We start from the raw sequence: 12,335 nt of genomic DNA, 5'->3' as shown, positions 1-12,335 counted from the left end.
GTTCCTCCGATACTTCAAGCTCTTTCTCCCCTTAGAACCTTTGCGCATGCTGTTTTATTTTCCGAAAATGCTTCCTAACATAAAACAACCTACATTTTATATTTTTATATAATTATTTAATGTCTGTCTCATTATATGAGTGTAAGTTCCTTGAGAGCTGAATCTTATTCATCCCTTAGGCCTTAGCTTAAATATACCTGTTTGTAGCGGTTTTCCATGAATTCTAACCCAAATTAATCCCCCATCATATTCTTTCACAGGCCCTCCACTTTTCTCTCTTAGAAAGTATCACAATTTGTAATTATATATTTACTTGTGTAATTATTTAACGTCAGTCTCCCCCACTAGAACTGCAGGGAACACATCTACTTTGTTCATCAGTGTAACCCTTACTTCTAAAAGTGTACGACACATGAAAGATGTTCAGTAAGTAGTTGTTAAATATTGAAATAATTCTTAAAGAAAGATGGGGCTTGGAGAAAAATCATACTGTGGAGTAAATCTTCCCTCCATAACAATTTTTAACAGGTGAAATATGCTTCAAGTGTTAAGACATCTGTGTCAGAAGAATTGGTGTGAACATCAACAAAACCTTGCAGGAGAAAAACCATTAGGTCTAAGGGACCTCTGAAGAACAGTACGGGGTCTGAGAAAGGAATGTAGGAAAGAACAATGGAATTTTAAGAGACAACCATGGAGAAGTTCCTCTCAACATGTACTTACTGAGCACTTACCATGTGCCAGACACTGCCCTAGGTGCTGCGGATACAGACAAAAAAACAAAAAAACAAAAAACAAATCCCACCCCTCATAGGAAACAGATAATTTAAAAATAAGCCAATTATATAGTATGTTAACAACCTGAAAAGTGCTATAGAGAAAAAACAGAGTAGGGAGACAGAAAGCAGGAAGATATCAGGGAGGAGCAATTTTTTAAAGGATGGTCAGGGTAGATCTTAGGAAGATGACATCTGAGCAAAGACTTAGGGAAGTGAAGGAACCGGCCATAAGAAAAGTGCTCTAGGGGGAGAAAACCAGTACAAAGGTCCTGAGGCAGAAACATGCCTTGTATATACAAGGAATAGCAAAGAGGTCAGTGAGACTGGGGACTCACTGGCTTGATGACAGAAAAAAGATGGGAGAGTTTACATATTATTAGGTTCGTGCAAAAGTAACTGCGGTTTAAAAGATGAAAAATAATTGCCAACACCGCACTTACTTTTGCACCAGCCTAACAGCTGCCTTAGCAGACCATGCCCCTTTTCCTCCTCCTTACTCCAGCGGCTGTGCTGAGTCATGTGCACACTCATGTAACATGCCTCGCCTCCTACTCCCTACCTCCATACAACTCTGTGCCAGCTTTTTGATTTTTCCACATCGGTGTCAAATGTGGGATTTTATGACTTCCTAAATATGGAGAATTATACCTGGCTTATTGTGTAGACTGTCAGGATCCTGAAGCCAAAAATCTAATCATATCATGAGGTAACTCACTGGGACCAGAGTGCTATTAAAAGGAAGCTTAGAGATAATTACTGTACTTTTGCAACTCATAGAAAAAGTACCAATATAAGCCCTCCCTCTCCAACCAATCCACTTCCTTCACTTTTTTCAAAACCATACTAACTAGGTGTACCCAAAGCATTTATACACTCAGAAGTGAATCATTTAAAAACCAGTCTAAATGACTTCTAAATGGTTCTAAAAACTCTTAATAGCTCCTTATTGACTACAGGACAAAACAGGAAATTCTTAGTTTGATTTTCAAGACTCTCCCCTACCTGAGCTTAAACGTGTTTTACTAATGGCTGTTTTGAGAACTCCCTCCAGCCAAGCCCATCATTCCCCAAAGCATGATGCTCATTCCCACTTCTGCTCCTTTTTCACTTGTTCTCCACCTAAAATATTCTTTCTTCTAAAGCTTAACTCCATTTCCACCTCCTACCTCCTACGTCACGTAGTCTTCTTTAACCACCTCAGGTCACAGTCATTTTCCCCTCCTCTAACTTCTATTACTTGTCTATGTAACTCATTTCACTTAATCATGTATTAGGGCAAACTCAAAATAAAATTTTCCAAACATCCCCCAACATACACACACGGCAGTCTTCCGCTCAAAATTTTTATCCAAACTGGTTGCCCAAGATTGGATCCTATTATCTTTGATGATTCACTATTTTACACACACACACTTTTTTTTTTGACACACACAATGGTTACTATGGTGCTAAACCCCTTGTGATGTGTTATTTAACTTATTCTCTTACCCTCGCATCCATTTGTTCATCCGGTCTTGTGAATCCTACCCTGCAAAAGTTTGTCAACTGCATCCTTACCTCTCCCTCCAACTCTACTGTTTTACCGGCTGATTACAGGACTTCAACGTCTCCTACCCAGACTGCGGCAATAGAGCCTTCCCTCCCGGCTTTCAGCCTTCTTCTTTTCAATCCTTTCCCTTCACTCCTGAGTGACAGCAAATCTGAAGTCACTCTCCCGGTCAAAACTTTTGATGGCTCCGAACCTTTTAGCTTGATGAGACCCTTTGCAACGTGCCCTCGGTAACCTTCACAGACTCATGCTTTTCCCCTTGCTAGAACTATCCTTTGGTGTTGACCTTGTAAATGCCTCTTCAAGAGCCAGCTCAAGTCATCTCCTGTCTGTCACTTTCCTTGACACTCCTGAGCAGGACTGACTGAACCTCCATTTGTGTTTTCATAGTCTTATTTTCTACCAATTACTATTCCTACGTCTCCTCCTCCCCACCACTGTGCATTACTCCTTACAGAGCTCTGTCTCTTTATCTCATTCGCCTCGCAGGCAAACCCAGCGTCTGGTGTAAACCAACTGTATATACCCTGCACAAGTATCTGTTGAATAACAGTAGTAGGATTAAAAAAAACACCTGTTTCTTTCCTGGGCCCTAGGAGATAAGCTGGGCGAGTACTGAGCTTTCAGTAAAGCCTAGCGCCTCCCAGGTGAGGAACTCACCTCAGGGTAGGCCCAACTATCAGACTGGGCAGAGGGCAGGAGTGGCCCTGACCGCCATACTGACAGAAGAGTTTGGCTGACCAACTCCGGGCCTGACTAAGGGAGGAAGGGGAGTATGACTGACTGAGGGAAACACTGGGCCAACTGAGGGAGGGGGAGTGGCATAGTCAGACTGACTGACTGACCTAAGGTGGTAGCGGATCCCAGCCGACTGCCTGACGGACCAAAGGCAGGAAGAAATGGTGGCTGGCGTCGTCATCTTCGAAGACGAGAAAAGATAGCGAACCAGGAGCTGCACAGACGCCAAGCACGCTCCTCGTGCCTCTCCTCACGCGAAGGGCGGAAAAAGCGCAGGCCAGCTGCGCGCCTCGCAGAGTGCGCGTGCGCGGCAGTCTGTCGCTTTTTTTTTCTCCGCGACCCGCCCCCACGTCGCTCCTCCCTCCCCACGTCGCTCCTCCCTTTAACCTTTGGACGGCGCAAGCTTCGCGGAGTGCGCGCGCGCGGCAGCCCCATTTCTCCGCCCCTCACGTGGCCCCTCCCTCTCACCCTAGGCGCGCGCGAGCCTCCGGGGCTGGTCCGTCTGGTCACGTGACTCCCAACTCCGCGCTTTCTGTACTACAGCCTTTCTAGCTCCCACTGCCAGAATCCGGCGTTATGGCTGCCGCTGTTCCCTGCGCCGCTTCTCTCTCCCTACTATTTCCTCCCCTCTTGTTCCTCCTGCTCCTCTCCGCTCCTCAGGGCGGTAGCGGCCTGCACACCAAGGGTGCCCTTCCCCTGGATACAGTCACTTTCTACAAGGTAACGGGGGCGGGGAACATCGCACGCAGGTGCAGCCAGAGCGCCCAGGGGAGCGTAGACCTGTGGGGGACGCAGGGGACAGAGGTCTAGCCAGTGGTGGTCTGTGGCGACGATCAGGGCTTCCCACCATCTTATAGGGCTGATGGACTCTGGGCCGAAGCCGTATCATGACCATGCTCCACGGTCCCCTCGCACCCTTGCCTTTGCAGTATTTGTACTTGCTTCCTCTTTTGCAAAAGAGCTGCCGAGATGGAGCCGAGGGAACTGGGAGCCCCTTCCCCTCACCTATGGGGAGAGGGCGGTGCCCGACAGGATCCAATCCTCGAGTCCCAAGTGGGAGATTCGGAGGGCGGCGCAAAGCGGACGCCACAGCTCCTGCTGTGGTTGGGCTGCGGGGTGGGAACCCGGCGTGTTGGCACGCATTTCTGCGCCCCTCTTCCCTTGGCGTGGATTGCAGCCTAATTTGCAATATGCAAACACCGTCCAGACAGCCTGAGTCTCCTTGAAAAGTGCAAGCGTTAAGAATAAGCTTCGGTTCAACACCTTTATAGAGAATATCTTGTGCCTGGAGGGGAAAAAATGAATATAATCGGGTCAAAGCACGGAAGGACTCACCACTACTTTCTACCTCCATTATTTACAGAATTTGGGGTCCTGGCCTGGTTAATTGTCGTTGGAAATGTTGAAGGCAGAATGCAGGCTCAACCCCCTCCTCTTGCACCTGTCTTCACCCACTGGCAGCTTTTAACTTTGCCTACAAGATGGGCAAGCTAACGCTTTGAGAGAGCCCGTCTTTTTAGTTTCTTAATTTGTACCTATTGCTAGGAAGTGAAACCAAAAAGTGGAGTTCTAAATGTGTCTCAGGTGGTTGGCTTCTTCTATTTTCAAAAGGGTTTCTTGTGGATTTGGCACCTGTGGCTCATTCAAGGCAGTTTCAAGAATGTAAAAGTGTAGGTATTGTTGTCAGGCACACCCCACAGCAACCTATGCTTTGGGGGCCTTTATTGGCAAAGTGACACTCCTACCCTCTCAAACTGGGAAATGGGATAACATCACAGACCAAGTGTGACTTAGAGGGAATCTGTGTACTATAAAGTTAACAGTATTTCCTAATCAGTTGGTGCCTCTCCATCTTTACTGCTACCGGTACAGCCTGGTCAAGGCGATCATTCCAGTAACCTACCTAAGTCCTACATGACCTGATCTTGCTTCCCTCTTCTTTCATCTCCTAACCATTCTCCTTTTTGTCCCCTCTGCTCCAGCCACACTTTCTCTGTCCTTTAAATATTCCTAGCTCGTTACTGCAGCGGGCCCTTTGCACTTTTGACTAGAACATTCTTTGCCCCATCTTTGAAAGGCTGGTTGCTTATCATTCAGGCTTAGGTTAAACGTTACCTTCTCAGAGCCCTTCCATGATTTCCCCTCCCCCAGCCTTTTTTTTCTTGTCTATTATATCAATTCCCACACTAAAATATTATATGTTTGGGAAAAACTACCTTGCCTGTTTTGTTCACTGATCAACTACACAACCTAGCAGTTTACCCGTCACATACCTAGAAGATGCTCAATAATAATCTGTTGAATGAATGAACAAATGTTTCTCCAGTCCCTTTCTAAATTTCACTCTCTTTAATACCATTGAACAAAAGGAGACCTTCGTAGTGTTGTGTCCAGGAGACTCATTCCATGCTTTGCCTTTCAGTGATTTCCAATGCCTTTTTTTGTTTCTTGCTCTTCACCATCACTAGAAATAAGAGACCCTGTCTGTTTTCTTTCCTGCTGTGTTCATTTAGAACGGTGCCTGGCACATGATAGGCCCTCAGTATCTTTTTATTCAGTAAATGAATGAATAATGAATTCATCTGTCCATTGAAGAAGCAAGTTGCCTAAATGTTACGGTGGAGCCGATTCCTCAAGGATGAGGAAAGGAGAGAGAGTCCTAAAGCAATTAAGAGGTATAGACTGAGTTAAAAAACAAGAAAAAATTCATTGTGCAAATGCTTGCCATTCAAAACCATTCTGCCAGGGGTAAGAATGGTGAAAGTAAAAGATGGTGGCCTCTTAATTCTATTTCAATGTTACAGTACTGTATGATTCTTAATATTATTGCATAATACAAATGTAGGCCCCTTGCAGGTAGGGATCCTGTGTTGTGCTTTTTAAATTGTTTTCCCCCTGTACATGTAGCATCTGCTACCAAAGTCTGCCCTAGTTTTGTTCCTTTAGCACATATTTTTGGAGCATCTGCTACACACAGGTACTGTTGGGCACTAGGGACATAGCAAAACACAGGTCAGACAAGGTCCTTAATTCTCATAAATGTACATTCAAGTAGGGAGGACAAACAAGCAAATAAGGATTTCAGAGTGATTAATGCAGAAAGTAGAGCCGGATAAAGGATGAGTGTGATGGAAATGAAGCAGTGTTGGACAGTGTGGGTGGAGGAGGGGTATTTGAAGTGAGCTTTGAATGATTGACAGCCATGGAATGAACTGAGAAAAGTGCATTCCAGACAGCAGAGACAGCAAATGAAAAGGCCCTTAGTAAGAATAAGTTTGGTGTGTTGAATTGAAATAAGGCCATTTGGGCCGGAGGGATGTGATCTCATTTATATTTTAAGTCTTCCCTGCTTTTAGGCCCCCAGAGCTCAGAATTTTTGGGGTCAATGACCACTTAAAAGATTACCTGTTCTGGTGGCTTCTGCCCCTTCCCTTGTGTGTGTAGGCAGTTTTTAAATGTTTTTTTCAAACCTAAAACCAAATGGACATCAGCACACAATAAGGAACAAGGAATTACAAAAACTGGGAGGCTGTTGGTTTGACTTAATTATGATGGCCTGTGATGAAATACTGACCAGCAGTGATCACTGATTAGAAGAACAAAAGGTTGTATGTAAGAGGAAGAGAAGGCAGTATTACTGACCAAAGACAGTTTGTTAGATAAAATCTGTGCATTGGAAGACATTATCAAAAGGAAGTCCTTGGGATTCCTCAATATGTTAAATGTAGAATTACTACATGACCCCGTAGTTCCATTCCTAGCTATGTACCCAAAAGAAATGAAAACAGGTGTTCAAACAAAAAATTGTACATGAATGTTCATAATAGTACTATTCACAAATAGCCAAGAGGTGGAAACATCCCAGATGTCCATCAGTTGATGAATGCTTAGGCAAAATGTGGTCTATCCATACAATGGAATATTTATTTGGCCGCAGAAAGGAGTGAAATACTGGTGCATACTACAACATGGATGCACCCTGAAGACATGCTAAGGGAAAGAAGCCAGACAGACGGCCATGTATTATATGATTCCATCAGAGTAGACAAATCCATAGAAACAAAGCAGATTAGTGGTTGGGAAGGAGGACTGGGGAATGGTTGCTTAATGGGTATATGGCTCTGGGTACATGGTTCCTTTGCAGGTGGTGAAAATGTTCTGGAACTAGATGTTAGTGATGGTTGCACAACATCGTGAATATACTAAATTCCACTGAATTGTGTACTTTAAAATGGCTAAAATGGTCATGTGAATTTTACAATTAAAAATCTTGGCCCTAACAACAGTTTAGGACCTAGAAATCCAGCCAAAGTAAACAGTGGTCTAGGGAGGGGACACTGTCCCAAGCCTGGCATCTCAGGAACTTCCCTTGAATCCTGAAACTGCAGAGTTCAGCTCTGGACTCCCTAGCCAATGCTTCCTCCATGGTACCAACTCCTTTATATAGATGGGTGGTGGGTTGGTTGGTTGGGTTTTGTCATGTTTCTGATTCAGTGCTTACTGAGAAAGGTCCCTTGGGATGATGGGCGTTACGGGCCAACGTAGTGCGTGCTAAGGGTCTCCTTAGCCTTACCAGAAGGGCCACTGGAGAAAGCCTTAATACATCTACAGATTTATTCTAGACTGGATTGTATATGTCTTTGATTAGTGTGAACAACTATCTAATAGGGTACCCAACACATAGCAGGAACCACTAAATTATTAAATGAATCAATGGGTGAATGAATGAATGAATGAATATTGGTATGTGAGAGTTTGTCTCCCTTGTGGGCTTGGTACTACTCCATTTCTTAACCTTTGGGAAAAGCAATCAGCCCCAAAGTTCCCTGGAACCCCCACTTGCTCAGCTCTATACGCCCTCAGGTCATTCCCAAAAGCAAGTTCGTCTTGGTGAAGTTCGACACCCAGTACCCCTACGGTGAGAAGCAGGATGAGTTCAAGCGTCTGGCTGAAAACTCGGCCTCCAGTGATGACCTCTTGGTGGCAGAGGTGGGGATCTCAGGTATGACAAGTCCAAGATGACTGGGGAGGGCAGAGAGGGAGGAAGCCAGGAATGACTTCCCTACTTGTCGGGGGAATCCCAGCACCTTTCTGTCTGAACCCCACATGTAAACAGGGTCATGGCCTTTCAAGGAATCTGGTGTCCCTGGCAATGAGATTGAGCAGATTCTGTGACCACCGAACCTCAGCGCAGCCTTGCAGGGGCCTGAGGGGAAGGAATCCACCATCCTTCATCCTCTACCCTCCACTGACACCAAACTTAATAGAGAACTTGGAGCTCTCTTTGCAGAGGGGGTGCCCTGCCCCCTAGGGGACAGCGTAGTCCATTTTTCCATCTTCATTTCAGCTCGTTTGTACCAAAACTATGGGGATTTGGCTTTAGCTCAAATCCACCAGAGCTGCCACTAAACCAAGGTCAGCTCTCAACCACAATGACAGCTTTAATAATAGTGGCCAACATTTAGTGGTTTACAGTCTAAAGATGTACACAGACATTGCATTTTTAATCTTCTCTTGAACCCCACCTGAGAAGCGAGACGTACTACTATCTCCATTTTATACCTAAGGAAAACAAGCTCAAGGCTGTGGGGTACAAAGTGGCTCATCCAGAATTCCACCTAAGAGTTTATTCCCAAGGGCAGTGGGTTCTTCCCTCTCTCAGCTTCCTCCCAGCTGAAATACCTCAGTCCCTAGTAAGTGCGAGAGTCTGTTCCTGGGTACAGGGCAGTCAGTCAATTCCCACTCAGCTGTAAGTTCACTCCCTTGGGGCTTTTAGAATAATAAGTGACATTTATCAAATGTTTACTGTGTGCCAGGCCACTGTGCTAAGTGTTTTATACATATTTCATCCTTGGGACAAACTATAAAGGAAGTGCTGTGACCGAGCACCACCACCACCATTTTTCAGATGAAGAAACAATGCTTGCTCAAGATCGTCGAGTTTAGTGGCAGAACTAAGGTTGGAACCCCATGCTTCTTATTCTCCTGCCTCCGAATAAGTGGTCTGGGCCATTTCTTCTTGACAGGGTGTGGAAAACCAGTTATCACAGCGTCAGCCTTGGAGCAGTTGCTGCCTTTCAGGGAGGACACAGCAAATACTAACAGCTACCACATACTAAGGGCTTAACTCTTCCAGGTGGAGGGCTCCTAGCCCCTCATTGGGTCCTTAAAACAGCCCTTGTGGTAGGGACCATGTGACCTATCACAGGCTCCCTTTCTCTCAACTCCAGCCAGGTTGGCCTTTGTAATCCTTAAATACACCCAGCTCATTCCTGCCTCGGAAGGACTTGCAGTCCTTCTTCTGAGACAGTTCCCATATCCTCACACGTCTGGCTCCTTGATCCTCAGGTCTCAGCTCATGTCATCTCCAGGTGGGCCTTCTTACCCAGTCACACCGTTTTATTTTCCTCAGGGCACTGATCACTTAGGTTTGTTTATTATCTTTCTTCGCACCCTTAGAAGAATGTAAGTGCCTTGAGGTTGACACCCCATGTCTGGTTTCTGTTCACAGATTATGGTGACAAGCTGAATATGGAACTGAGTGAGAAATACAAGCTGGACAAAGACAAGTACCCGGTCTTCTACCTCTTCCGGGATGGGGACTTTGAGAACCCGGTCCTGTATAATGGGGCAGTTAAGGTTGGAGCCATCCAGCGCTGGCTAAAGGGGCAAGGGGTCTACCTAGGTATGCCTGGTTGCCTGCCTACGTATGACACCCTTGCTGCAGAGTTCATCAAGGCCTCTAGCGTGGAGGCCCGACAGGCCCTCTTACAGCGGGGGCAGGACAACCTCTCAGGTGTGAAGGAGACTGAGAAGAAGTGGGCTGAGCAGTACCTGAAGATCATGGGGAAGGTCTTAGACCAGGGTGAGGATTTCCCAGCATCAGAGATGACCCGGATCACCAAGCTGATTGAGAAGAACAAGATGAGCGACGGGAAGAAGGAGGAGCTCCAGAAGAGCTTAAACATCTTGACTGCCTTTCAGAAGAAGGGGGCCGAGAAGGAGGAGCTGTAAAAAGGCACTCTAGGGTTTTCCAGAGTTTGGTGGGGATGGGGAGGGAAAGTTACCTGCTGCCTGTGAGACCCTGGGATATAAGGGAGTGGTGGGATAAGTGACCCTAAACCAGCATGCCCAGATACTGATGTTGTGACCATGCTTGGGACATCTCTGTAGCCAGTCCGGGTATAGCTGGAATACGCACTCAGATGGCTTATGAAATTCCCGCAGAAGGAATTGGTGCTATAAAGAGTGTACTGCCCAGATCCTTGACAGGTGTAATTCTGATCTAATTAAAGTTTCTGTGTTTTGGTTAAGTGGATCTGAAGCCATTCAAATTTCTTTTACAAATTATACTTTGGCCTATGACCTGCTTTCTCATTTGAATTTATTTTTTAATCTAAGCTGGTATGGACTCCACTCTACCAGGGTAACAGATTATCTTGGTAACACTGGAAATGGGCCCCAGCTCAAGGCCTACCTTTCTTTCCACTGATGTCAGACTCAAGTGGACTGATTGTGGGTTGTATATTGCATTGTCCATTTTCTTGTCCTTAAAATTGAATGGCAACATTAATGAACCTCAGTATATTTATTTTCCATACTCCATGAGATACATAGCAAATTCTTAGTTTTATTGATATAATCTGATGTTTTTTTCGAGTTTGATTTAGACAGCTAAACGATACAATGCAGTCTGATTTGGAAGTTGAAAAAAGGGGGGGATTGTTTGTCATTTAAGTTACTTTGTCAGTTCACGCAGTAAGTACCAACTTTAAAACAGAGGGAGCATTGTAGTGACTTTGAAATCTGTTCTCAGGAGTGATGAGCAGGACCTGCAATGGTAAGCTTCGTAACATCCCTACTTTCATATTTAACTATTTGAAATTATCAAACTAGACAGCTCCTGAAATATGTCTAGTTGCACCCACACAAATGTAAGTTGGATGGAGCTGGCAAATAAAATCTTAAATTGTTTATGTTCCTTCATTTCCCCCAGATTGTTATTTAAAGTCACTGGAAACGAAAAAAAAAAATATGGAGGAAAATTCATGTGTTGAATTGGATGGACCAAAAACAATTGTGTTCACTTAGGCTAACAATTCAACTAGGTAAAAAATGTTGAAACCTAAACTCCTGCCCATAACCAGCATAGATATTCTCAACATTTGACAAGAATACATGTATTTGGCCCAATAATTTCAGTATTTCCCCTACTAATTATTTCAATTCTAACAAAATTTGGGGAGATCTTTTTCAATGCTTCTCACTGGTAAACTTGCTTTAGCTGTTCTAGTTTTTTCTCATGTATCTAAAACAATCACTTCTTAAGAACTATTCACTATTTTATGGAAATTAAGAGTGAGACAAATGGCAGATAGGGAAAGAACTCTAAAACTAAACGTATCCACAGTCCCTGAATGTGGTCTCATCTCAATTGAGAGGAATGAAAGGTGGCAACACCCAGGGTACTTCACTGGATGCATCTGGACTGGGGATCATTATAAGCCCACGGTCTTCAGTTGAAGAAACATGGGCTGTAGGGCAGGAATAGATTATACATCAGAGGCTCGTATCAAATATTTTTCATTAAAGATGAGCCCTGTTTCTAGTTTAAGAGTGAAGTGGTTTGCATATGCTACATAAAATTGAGTCTTCCCTGTCACTTAAGACAAATGGATTCCTTTCTTGTAATTCTTAGCATCTAATTAAATAATACTGTGGCTCAAATGCTGCTAATCAGACTAATGAAAGCTATGGACTGGCTTCCCAGAATCAAAACAAATATATACGATTTTCAGGGTCTTTCCAGATAACCTGAAGATGAGACCGTGGAACCAACAGAGAACTCTATTCTAAGCAACTTGCAAGTAATCTCAAATAGTGCCAAGAATCATTTTAATTTACAAATAGTCCTTAGTAATTGGTGCCACACAAAAAAATGTTGGCATTAGAATCACATCAAGAGAGACTGATTATTCAATAGAGAACCAAGATAGAGTGGGAATTTGAACACGGCGATCAAAACTTAAGACTGTGAGATTGGGGGTTGGGAGGGTTGTCTGGATTTTAGCTCATTTCATCAATACTTAAGTTTGATTCTTACTCAACCCTTAACTCATTGGATGGTCTTAAGTAACCTTGTATGCAACAACTACTTTTCTCATGTAAAATAGTACATTATCTGGGACCCACTTTTACTGGAATATGTAGACACTGGAGGTTGTAAAAAAGCCCTGTGCTCAAGCATAAATTAGGTAACCCACAAATCA

The 12,335-nt window shown here is 44.2% G+C and overlaps 2 protein-coding genes across 2 annotated transcripts in view; one reads left to right on the top strand and one right to left on the bottom strand.

Moving 5' to 3' along the window:
* The window catches only part of TMEM116 (transmembrane protein 116), a 197,491-nt gene extending 194,090 nt beyond the window's left edge, over positions 1-3,401 (bottom strand). The window contains exon 1 of the mRNA XM_019733890.2: positions 3,174-3,401. The gene's annotated coding sequence lies outside the window, so the exon portion shown is untranslated. The remainder of the gene's footprint in view (positions 1-3,173) is intronic.
* A 150-nt stretch (positions 3,402-3,551) lies between these two features.
* On the top strand, positions 3,552-11,047 carry ERP29 (endoplasmic reticulum protein 29). Its single transcript, XM_019734104.2, has 3 exons — positions 3,552-3,786; positions 7,930-8,068; positions 9,578-11,047. The coding sequence occupies exons 1-3, from the start codon at positions 3,643-3,645 to the stop codon at positions 10,078-10,080; spliced, it is 786 nt and encodes a 261-aa protein (XP_019589663.1). The 5' UTR covers positions 3,552-3,642; the 3' UTR covers positions 10,081-11,047.
* The last annotated feature ends 1,288 nt before the right edge of the window (positions 11,048-12,335 follow it).

This window comes from Rhinolophus sinicus, linkage group LG16, assembly GCF_036562045.2.
Source record: "Rhinolophus sinicus isolate RSC01 linkage group LG16, ASM3656204v1, whole genome shotgun sequence".
Taxonomy (NCBI): Eukaryota; Metazoa; Chordata; class Mammalia; order Chiroptera; family Rhinolophidae; genus Rhinolophus; species Rhinolophus sinicus.
The sequence above is the reverse complement of the archived record's forward strand: the minus strand, read 5'-3'. Positions and strand labels throughout refer to the sequence as shown.